Source organism: Limulus polyphemus, unplaced genomic scaffold (assembly GCF_000517525.1).
Source record: "Limulus polyphemus unplaced genomic scaffold, Limulus_polyphemus-2.1.2 Scaffold11465, whole genome shotgun sequence".
NCBI classification, from domain to species: Eukaryota; Metazoa; Arthropoda; class Merostomata; order Xiphosura; family Limulidae; genus Limulus; species Limulus polyphemus.
In genome coordinates this window covers 1752-14146 of record NW_013677075.1, presented here as the reverse complement: position 1 = coordinate 14146, position 12395 = coordinate 1752, and the positions used below count along the sequence as shown (strand labels likewise).

Below are 12395 nucleotides of genomic sequence, written 5' to 3'. Positions count from 1 at the left end.
AAGGATTTTCTGGACCAGTTGGACCACAAGGACCACCCGTAAGTTCTAGCACTTAGTAGTAGACTTTTGTGTAGTTCTTTGATAAGTAAACATCATTCATCATTTTGTAATTAATTCTTGTTTTTTTCTGTTCAAGGGGCCCCCAGGAAAAGATGGAATTCCTGGAATTGACTCTGAAACAACGATTGTGCCTGTATGTATTTTGTTTGCTACTCTTCAACCCATGAACTTGTTTGGTTATAAATTTACCATACTTGTAGTTTTTTTCTGAGAATCAGCTTGAAATATGTGGGCTCAAAACGCAGACAAATGACTGGTAGTATACTAGAAAAGGATTAATTCTAAAACATTTTAAGTTTGTATTCACAACACATTCATTAGAAACTACTGAAAACCAAAGTAGTTACCCCCCCCCCCCCTTCAATCATGTAGTTAGTATAGCTTGGTGACAACATTTTGTGAAATCTGCTTAGAATAGTGGTTCAATAACTTCTGATCATCAGGTTAGGACAGTGGTTTAATGACCTGTGATTAGTGGACTAGGATAGTGGTTTACTAACCATTGGTCATCTGGTTAGGTTATAAACATAATCTGATTAGGATAAAAAGGTCACAATGATATTAAAGTAACACAGAACATAGAAACTTAGCAGTACAGAATTCAGGGTTAAGTGATATTTAGTAGTCTAATACACTATCCAAGATAACCCAGTGTTTTCCATGTCACTTTCTTAGAAGCTTAGCAGTACATAATTCAGGGTTAAATGATATTTAGTAGTCTAATACACTATCCAAGATAACCCAGTGTTTTCCATGTCACTTTCTTAGAAGCTTAGCAGTACATAATTCAGGGTTAAGTGATATTTATTACCATTAGTACTGAGTGCAAAACTCTGTTTATTGTTTTTTCTCCATTACTTTTAATTTTTTATTTTGGTATTCATAGACAGATTTCCTGTGATGTATTTATATAGTATAATCTTGTACAATGACTGGATTAAATTCATGGTTAATAACCTTTTCTACACAGGGGCCTAAAGGATCTGCAGGAAACCCTGGAGAACCTGGACTTCCTGGAGTGCAGGTAAAATAATTTATTGACTACTAGAAGTGTTGTCTCCCATGGAGTAAAGACCAGTGATGTTGGCTAAGTGTGGTAAACCTACATTAGGTTAGGCAAGTGTTACTGATTATGAAAGAGAAGGTCATGTATGGACAGACAAATAATTAAGTATGATTTTATAGCAGTTGATCAGTTTCATATGATAGGAATACATGTTGATTATAACACTAATTGTAGGCATAAATTAGTCTATTCAGTGAATTTACAAGTTCTTAGTCAAATTATTTAATTATTTCAGTAAAATCACTTTTATGCAACTACTATAGATGTAATTATTTCAAATTGATTTGGTTCATAATGTGGGAGAGAAAGTATAAATTGTTTATAATAACATTCTAGAGAGAGAGTAAAGCCTTTTTATTATATATATGGTAAATAATTCAGTTACAATACCTTTGATATAAGTAGATCTTTCTTTATTTTGCAGGGACAGAAAGGAGAATCAGGAGATTTGGGTATACCTGGAATCCCGGGAAGGAAGGTGATACTACAGTAGTTTTGTTAATACATTATCCATGAGTTGAATAGTTTCAATTTATGTTTCTAAGGGTACTAACTGGAATATAAAAAATATCAATTCTTAAATCAATTAAGAAGTAATTGTATAGTTTTCACTAAAGATAACTTTGACATTATCTTGTACCAAACTTGTCTTTATTAATGAAATAAACCTGGCCTGGTGGTTAGTGCACTTGGCTTGCAACCTGCAGTTTGCAGGATCATTTCCTATTTACTTGCCCTGTAAGCAGAGGGCATTATAATGTTCACTGGTAAAAAATAGCTCAAGAGTTGGTGGTGAGTAGTACTAACTAGTTGTATTCACTCTAGTCTATACTTCAAAATTAGAGACAGCTAGTGTAGATAGTTGCTTTGTACAAAATTCAACAAACAAATTAATGAAAGACAGCTTTGACAGACTTATATTTATTTCTATAACTAAAGATAAGAATTCTTAATACACTATAAACGTGACTACTAAAATATACAATAAATGTTGTAACTATTATAAACAAGACTGAGTATTTATTTTAATTTAATCTCACAACTAATACATAATATACTCACAATTCAAAAATGCTCAAACTTGTAAAACAACAGATCTAAATTTTTAAGTCAATGATATAATTTAACACTACAAATTTAACAACCTAACTTTAACACAAACATTTATGAAAAAGAAATACAAAGAAAAAACATATAATTTCAAAAACTGAACACAAAAATCTGTATCATAATACTTGTAATAGTTATAACTATTAACTTTGAGTTTTAAACCATATCCAGTCTATTCTCTATTTTTTGAGCATCTAGCGTATTATTCTTCATCTCTCTTTTATTTTATATTCTTATTTGCTATAAGATAACGAGATTACAATTTAATGTGGGATGATTATTGGCTAACAACAAAACATCTGATCAACAGGTGATGAGATTACAATTTAATGTGGGATGATTATTGGCTAACAACAAAACATCTGATCAATAGGTGATGAGATTACAATTCAATGTGGGATGATTATTGGCTAACAACAAAAGATCTGATCAACAGATGATGAGATTACAATTCAATGTGGGATGATTATTGGCTAACAACAAAACATCTGATCAACAGCTGATGAGATTACAATTTAATGTGGGATGATTATTGGCTAACAACAAAAGATCTGATCAACTTATTTACAAAGAGTGACACATCAATTTACGTACAGCCATGAGACTATAGCTATTGCAACAAAAACCTCAACACAACTTGGTGTCAGTCATTTTACATCAATGTGTCAATAATATTACTCTGTTAACCCTAATAGGGTGTAAGCTGGCATAAGCAGACTCAAGAATAAGCTCAATTAAGTGATAGAGGACATAAGTATAAACATGATAATAACTAATGAAAAACTAGAGTAATAACTTTCACTAAAATGTACAACATTTCATAGCAACAGCAGTTTGAACCAACATATCTAACAGGTGAGAACTAAATACTGTTTTGTTTTTATTATAAGGGAGAGAAAGGAGAAAGAGGAGAGAGGGGTCTAGCTGGAAAAGATGGGCAAAAAGTAAGAGACTAATTTAGATTTATCTTAGTGTCAGGTAAAGTAAACTATATCACAGTACTTAAATTTTGTTTTCCTTATAATATTTTCGAAAGTTTTAATTGGTTTGAAATTGCAAAGATCCGTAAAATGACAACAAAAACCTTAGGTTGAAAAAATTATAATAATGTAACTAAAAATTTTCGTTAAAAATCTGTGGGTCGATTCCACATGGTGGACAAAGCTCAGATAGCCCATTGTATGACTTTGAGCTTAAATATACAAATGTTAATTTATGAACAAATATTTATATTTAACAGGGTGATAAAGGTAAAAAAGGAGAAGAAGGAGAACTAGGAATAAAAGGAGACATGGTAAGGATATAAAATGTTTAAGTTAGGACCAATACTTTCTATTATGGTATGTTACGAATGGATTAGCAAAAGTGACCATTCTAACAAGAGGCCTTTATGACCATAAGTAATAGTGTCTTAACCTTCAGTTAATAAAAAAAGTTACAAGTATCTCCTCAGAAGATGTCAAAAAAGAAGTAATAGAGTATTATTTTATATAGGATTTTTGATTTGTTGATAAAACTTTCCTATCAACATACAACACACTTAGAAGATACTTTAATAAACAAAGGTATGTCTAATTATAACTGACCTTCACCATTACTTCTTACTACAATGAGATACATTGGCCATTTCTAGTTTTTTATTTATTTCAGGGCTTCAGAGGACCACAAGGTTTAAGAGGAGAACCAGGATTGATTGGAATGCCAGTAAGTCTTTGAAAACAATTTCGACAGGTTACTGTTTTTTATGAGCTAAATTTAAAAAACATCACTATTTTACAACATCCCAATATTTATTTTAGAAATATATTTATTAATTATTCTTAAGAGTTGTACAGAAAATTCTCTAAAATCCAGAACCAGGTTACATTCCTTATGAATCAAACAATAATTCCATCCTTCTCCAGCTTTTATGACTCTCCTACAGACCATTAAAACCATCCCAAAAGATCAAAGAGATATTAGAAAAAACTACTCTCTCTCTGAAATTGTAAATTTTCTCGTGGAAAAAGAAGTGTTAGAGGAGATCTGATTAAGGACTAGGGGACACAAATATACATTTTTGGCAGGGTGGAGTCATCTTCTATGGATACCATAAGGTTGAGGATGCTTAAGGAAAAACTTGATAAATATTTGAATGATAATGGCCGGTTATGATTTTCTTCAGTTTAGTTTAATGGATGGGACAGCCTAGATGGACCAATATGTCCTTATTGTCTTTAAATTTTATGTTATGTGTTATAAGAAGAACCTGAAATTACAAAATACTATAAAGAAACAGGCAAAAACCTCACTGAATGGTTTAATATTATTGATGACAATTATAATGTATTGTAAGCCTAAAATCAGCATTTTTATTATTGTTGCTAAATGTTGACAATTTTCTTTTATTTGTTTCATTATTCTTTCACATTTAACAGTAGAACATATTGTAGGTGTGACATCTAAATGTTGAGTTTCATTGTTATTTCAGATGTGGCTGTTAACAATGTTCTAACATCTAAATGTTGAGTTTCATTGTTATTTCATATGTGGCTGTTAATAATATTGTATCATCTGAGTGTTGAATTATATTGTTTAGTCTTGGGTATACTGTAGGTCTAATATTTTGTTGTTAAGAAATATCAGTTAAGTTTCTAATTCTTATATAATGATTCCTCTTAAACAAACACTGATTAATATGATATCAAAACATCTTAAACAAACACTGCTTAACATGATATCAATACATCTTAAACAAACACTGATTAACATGATATCAAAACATCTTAAACAAATACTGCTTAACATGATATCAATACATCTTAAACAAACACTGCTTAACATGATATCAATACATCTTAAACAAATAAACACTGATCAACATGAAAGGATTATTAGTACACATTCATTTTTAACCTAGCTTAAAAATTCCACTCAAATGTTTTGATATCATGTTAAGCAGTGTTTGTTTAAGATGTTTTGATATCATGTTAAGCAGTGTTTGTTTAAGATGTTTTGATATCATGTTAAGCAGTGTTTGTTTAAGATGTATTGATATCATGTTAAGCAGTGTTTGTTTAAGATGTTTTGATATCATGTTAAGCAGTGTTTGTTTAAGATGTCTTGATATCATGTTAAGCAGTGTTTGTTTAAGATGTTTTGATATCATGTTAAGCAGTGTTTACTTGTTAAAACTCCTTTCTTGGAAATAGAAATTCTACACTTGGTAAATTTCATTTTCAGCTTTTATTTTAGATACTTGATTAAAGCTCCAATAAAAACTGAAAACATCTGATGTACTCGTATTTTGAGGGGAGAAATTAACCTTCCTATAACGATAGTAAGCTAAATTTAATATTTATAAATTTTTCTGTCAAGATGATGTTTTTTAGTTTTGTGTAATGATAATAAAAACTAAATTACTAGATAATATGATCAAATAATTAATTTTATTCACCAGGGGGTACAAGGTCAGCAGGGCAAAGCGGGAATACCAGGAACTAAAGGGGAGAAGGTGAGTGACAACATGATTAAAGAATATGGTTCTGTATTAGAAGCTGTATTTTAAATACTGATACTAAAGTATCATTACTGACTTGGAAGTACAGCTAAAAATAAGATAATGAAGTTTTGACTCATACTGAAAACTTTTAATTGTGTTGTATGTTTCCAATTAACTTTTAGTACAAAACTTGGAATGTACTTGGCTACACAATAAAGTTAACCAAAGCTGTGAATATTTCAAATATATATTTTAATGTGTTTTTTTTTTCCATAAACAGGAAGAAATATTTCTGATTTAATATTATAACTCAGTCTTGAGAGTGATAAAAATATCATTTTTACTTCAGGGAGACCGAGGAGAACCAGGTAGACCTGGTGATGTGGCCAGAGCTGGTGATCCTGTAAGTCTGAAATTACTACAAGCTAATTATTTAAGCATGTGTGTATGTATATAACTTGTTTTCTCTGAATAACTTATCCTAAACAAAAATTCTTGCTTAAATGTCAGAAGTCATTGATAATTATCAATTTTTAGTAATAACTCCTAAATTTGTAATAATATGGGACAAAGCAATGTAATGTGTTTATGCATGCGTCATCTTCGGCAGCAGTCCTTCGATAATCGAAGATGACGTAGAGAAGGGGGGGGGGGAATAAACCATCAATGCTTGAATTGTTGACTGTGCTTCCAGTGTTGTGCAATCAGAGTTCAAATTTGCTGGCACATCACTTTTTACAAATTGTACTGTGTGAAGAACTGTAAGCAAGGAATGTCTCCGAGAGTGACGATCCTGTGAGACCTTCACCCACTTTTGGTGCACAACCTTTGAACCATCTATATTGGATTTGCATCATTTGACGCAATCGTTGTCTAGGGACTCCCGATTGGTAGTAGATATGTCAGCTGTGATCAGCTTATGCTTTATTACATCTTTGGTCCACCTCTCCGCTCCTGGCCAGAGGAAAGTTCTCCATAAAGTAAAGTCTTTGGAAGTCTATGTTCTGGCACATGCACCAAATGACCAGCCTGGCACAGTTGTCTTTTAAGAAGCATAGCTTCTATGCAGGGCATATTGGCATGCTTCAAGACCTTCTCATTAGTGATTCAGTCTTCCTAAGATATATTCAGGATCACTCTGAGGTGTCCGAGTTGTATGCTAGACAGTCTATTAATATGATAATGATAAAGTGTATAAGTCTCCGCTGAATATAGTTGGGAGCTCAGTACCACGGCTTGATATAACTGGCACTTGATTTTTGATGGTATGACACACTGTTTCCAGACCCTCTAATGAGAATATGAATATACAACTCAAGTAACTGATCATGTGTATTACTACTGTTGTAACTAAGCATATTGTTGTGGATAATTCACTGTTCTGTTTGTGTATCTTTCAGTATTCTGTATTTTTATCATTCACTGTTGTGTATTTCTACCATCTCTTCTCCCTACTTGTAGCATAAGCCATTTATATATATATATATACATACAGATATGAAATCCACTCATTCGTATAAGGAACTAATTTCTCATCTAAGTATATGAGGTATTATTTTTCTGTGTGTACAACAGTATTTATATCATGCAGATAAACTTTTCTTCCACAATTATAATAGGGTCCAATAGGGCCACCTGGACCACCTGGCGAACCTGGTGTTGATGGGAAGAAGGTGAGTTCTTAAATGTTTATATTGATTAAAAGCAGACATATACATTTCTTTTAAATGTTTTATGGATATATTGTAGCTATCCATGAAAATTTACTCTGTAGTGGACTTGTAAGTTTTTTACTCGACAAATTTAAACTATTTATAGATTGGAAATTACGTGTAAGAGTTGAACTTGTAACTATACCTTTCTCAAACCACCTATTTCATTCATTTTGTTTATCAGAAGAGCTTAGTTAATCTGTGAATTAGTGAAGCTTGAGCTAAATAGAGTAGTTAATTGTAACTTTGAAATGTGAGTTTAAACAGTTTTACTATTTACAACGTAAGCAACGCTGCAAGACTTACAAGGAGGAAGATTACCTTTATTATAGTAAAATGGTTTTGAATATACAAGTTAGCAAGCCATGTGACATTAATAACTGATATAAACTTGAAGTAGAATAGAATGTATCAGAACTACAATCTTACATTGTTTGGCATTTCATAGGTAGTGTGATGTCACAGAAAATTATTTGCTCTTAGGAAGGGCATGTAAAAGCCCTTTCATTTAGTTTCATTCAAGTTTAGATTAGGGATTTAGAATTTCCAAGGTGAGGATATCATTTGTATTTAATAGCAAAGGCATATATAGATTGGTTTGTGGAACCAGGCTCATCCAGAAACACCTGGAAAAAGTCATACCCCAACCACAGTAATGAAAGTAATGTCTCCTAATAGACAAGAATCCATAAACACAATCAGTGTAAAAAGTCATCCACATATCTCAGGCAACATGATCAAGAAGGATCTCCATCTAATAATAAGTCCAGCAGGGTATGGGTTCACCAAGATCAGACATTCAGTCTTTCCTCTCATTCAACTGTTGTATATCTCAAGCAGCTGGAAAATGAAACAGATATACATGATATTTCACAAGAAGACATACTGACAAGATAACGTATGCAACATCTATGGATTTCTATGTCATAGAACTGTTGAAACATTAGATGGATTATGGAAAGTAGTCATAGAGGAGTGGTGTGCTTTGGACGTGACAGTCAAACTAAGAACTTTTTTGTAATGAAAATAATGCAACGAGGCTATTGTCAAGATACACAGTCATCAGTTAGAGCATAACATCACTTAGTGACATGTATAATAATGACATGATGAGCTACTAGCTACTTTCACCTATTTTTGGTTGATACAGTAGTATATCACAGAAACTCTAACTACACTTAGTTAGTAAAGATTGATACATTAGTATATCACAGAAACTTTAACTACTATCAACTGTTAATACAACATTAATAAGATTTGTAACAAGCCTTAGTTGTTAACATTTAATTAAAGTAATAACAATGTTTCAGAAAAGTTGTAACAAGCCTTAGTTGTTAACATTTAATAAAAGTAACAATGTTTCAGAAAAGTTGTAACAAGCCTTAGTTGTTAACATTTAATAAAAGTAACAATGTTTCAGAAAAGTTGTAACAAGCCTTAGTTGTTAACATTTAATTAAAGTAACAATGTTTCAGAAAAGTTGTAACAAGCCTTAGTTGTCAAGAATTAAAATAACAAGGGCTCAAAAAGTTCTAATAACTCTGAATTATTGAATAACTACTCAGCAGTATCTCAGATAGCTAATATATAATCTACTATTTTATATTTTATCATTCTTTAAAAAGTTAGACAACTGATATAAAGAAAATATTTTTACATTATGATATCACCAAGCTTAAATTAGCCATTACTGGATGTTTTTGAATATATATAATTAAACAGTTAGACAACTGATATAAAGAAAATATTTTTACATTATGATATCACCAAGCTTAAATTAGCCATTACTGGATGTTTTTGAATTAATAATTAAACAGTTAGACAACTGATATAAAGAAAATATTTTTACATTATGATATCACCAAGCTTAAATTAGTCATTACTGGATGTTTTTGAATTAATAAGCCAGAAATGTTCTATTAGATATTTCATAATGATATTAAAATAAGAAATAAATAAAGACTGAACTATGTCACTGTATGCATAAAATAATCTTAAATTAAATTATTAAGATTACATTTGTTAATTATTTGCTAAAAATTGTCCACAATACAAGAAACTTAACATTAAATTAGCTAGTAATTGATATATATAAACATAACTTTAAATACATTCTTTATTCTTATGTAGGGAGAACCAGGACTTTCAGGTCCAGCAGGTCCAAGTGGTCCACCTGGACTTCTGGTAAACATTATAATAAAATAAACTTAACAGAATTATCTATGCTAGGGTGTAAGAGTTTCATATTTATTGTGTTTTTAGGACCTAGAAAGAAAGACTCTAATTGTCTTGAACAAGAAACAAAAAAAGATTGGATGATTCCTTTAGAAATTTGTCTGTTTTATCATAAGAAAAGCTTTTATCACATAAAAAAATCTCTTCTTTATGCAGCAAGCTTAAAACTTACCACACATAGTGTTATTAATGTACTTATGTGTTAGTGTAATAAAAATTATTAGACAGTAAATAATGAGAAATCTGACAAAAGAAATCAGTTTCATCAACTAACAAGTATATCGAAAAAATATTGCAAAATAGAATACTATAGGAAAGAATTAAAGCTTATTGTATAGATCTTATTGTAATATTTTCAGGGTCCTCCAGGACCACCTGGTGTTGAAGGAAATGAAGGTGCTCCGGTAAGAGAGACCTTGTACATTCACTCAATCTACTCAGATAAGATATTACTGTATAAGATACTAGCTATCTCATTCATTCAATCTACTCAGATAAGATATTACTGTATAAGATACTAGCTATCTCATTCATTCAATCTACTCAGATAGGACCTTACTGTACAAGATACTAGTTAATATCTCATTTACTCAGTCTACTCAGATAGGATCTTACTGTATAAGATACTAGCTAATATCTCATTCACTCAATCTACTCAGATAGGATCCTACTGTACAAGATACTAGCTAATATCTCATTCACTCAATCTACTCAGATAGGATCTTACTGTATAAGATACTAGTTAATATCTCATTCACTCAATCTACTCAGATAAGATCTTACTATACAAGATACTAGCTATCTCATTTACTCAATCTACTCAGATAAGATCTTACTATACAAGATACTAGCTATCTCATTTACTCAATCTACTCAGATAAGATCTTACTGTATAAGATACTAGCTAATATCTTATTTACTCAATCTACTCAGATAAGATCTTACTGTAGAATATACTAGTTAGTTCCACATTTACTCAGTCTACTCAGTATAGGGAATACTAGCAAGTACGTCACTCACTTCATCTTAGTTATGTTCTTTCTATATAAAATGTTATTTAATACTTGTTTTGACATCATTACTCCATCCTATGAGATATGTTATTACATAGAAGATACTAGCCCTTGCATGTTTTTACTGTTGTTACTTCATTACTCAGATACCTTGTTTCTATATAAGATACTACTTTACTCGTCAAACGTTTTTCATGCTACTAGTTGAACTCTATATTATTTTTTCTAAACTAATAATTTTTACATCTTTTCAAATTTCATTTCAACAATTTACCATTTAGAAATGCTACTCATCTTCCCATGGAACTGAAAGCTATTATTTCATTCATCTATGGTTGATGCCTTTCATCTTATTCCTGTCACCTACCGTCAAGTTCATCATCTCACAGCTTCTCTTGCCTCTAATAATCAATGTCCATTGGATGAGATGTTGCAGGTGGGAATGTGTATGACCCTTGACACCTTACTTATACCACATTGTACTTTCATCTGCCTCTGGTTTTCATCTCCTCTTTCTGGTTGCCATTCTCCAATCTTCACAACATGAGCATTTTTCTCAAGAATTGGCACATGTGCAAAAACCTTTTCAGCAGTAGTGCAAAATAATAGCTTTCAGTTCTGTGGAGAGGTGAGTATCTATGTGAAATACATTTTCAGGTAAGTAAAATGTTAACATTTGTCAACAATATGAATGTCTGTAAAAGAAAGTCAAGCCAATGAAACCAGTTATTTTTTTCCCACTGTAAAATAAGTCATAACAAATAATAAGTCATTCCTTTTGTATAATGAATTTAAAGAATGAAGTTTGAGATTTTGTAGATAGGCAGGTTTTCAACATCAGTATAAAGTATATCTAATATAAAATGTGAAGAAACCTTTAACTTTGTAATATATTCGATAAGGTTCATTAAATTAAAAAAATGCTCTTATGGGCAGTTTTAATATTTCATTTACAAACTTTGTGGAATTTAATAGTTAAATATTTGAATATTTTTTGAAAGTACTTGGATTAGGAAGAAACGTTTCAAATTGGGTGATTTTATTTCCTTTGATACAGGACTAAATTTCAGCCTCTGAAAAACAAAGATAATGAACTGTACATACTTTTATCTATAGATGAGCTTTGCATATAAAACATGATCGGATAATTGTATTCTGTAAAATCTCAAAGAAAAACTGTATTAATAGATTTAAAGATATGTTTGCTTTTCTTTTCATATTATTTAAACCAATGCTATATTCCAAACAATGTTTACTTTAACAAAAGTTTATAAAAGTTATTGAATGCTTTCTGATAAATAATGTTCATTAGTTTAAAGATTTATATAGTCATGCTAATTTTCATGTAACTTCTTTTTTTTTTATACACGTACATGTAGGGTCCTAAGGGAAGCAAGGGTGACACTGGACCAAGGGGACCAGATGGACTATCTGTACGTCCTGCATTTTAACACTATGTTAAAAAGAGTGTACGGTAACTTCCTCAAAGTGAGAAATCCCTTCTTGTTAGTATAGTGTCATACATAATTAAAACAAATAAATTTAACTGTGACACTATATTCGAAATAAGGGGTTTCTCATTTTGAGAAGGCTTAGAACAATAATTAGTTGAATTAGTTTTTAGTAACTAAGCAAATTTAAATTCTGTATCTATTTTATAATTTGGTAGTCACAAAAAAATATAAAACTTACTTTGGTGATAAAACAAGATAACTGGG

At 30.9% G+C, this 12395-nt stretch overlaps 1 protein-coding gene across 1 annotated transcript; it reads left to right on the top strand.

Moving 5' to 3' along the window:
- Window positions 1–6: 6 nt before the first annotated feature.
- On the top strand, window positions 7–12110 carry LOC106476752 (cuticle collagen dpy-7-like; the record flags this gene model as incomplete). The annotated part of the gene is made up of 13 exons (XM_013937384.2): window positions 7–38; window positions 137–193; window positions 1031–1084; window positions 1551–1604; window positions 3127–3180; window positions 3477–3530; window positions 3887–3940; window positions 5676–5729; window positions 6067–6120; window positions 7337–7390; window positions 9560–9613; window positions 10024–10068; window positions 12057–12110. Coding segments are annotated over exons 6-13 (372 nt in total), but the record flags the coding sequence as incomplete, so codon positions are not given.
- Between the last annotated feature and the right edge of the window lie 285 nt (window positions 12111–12395).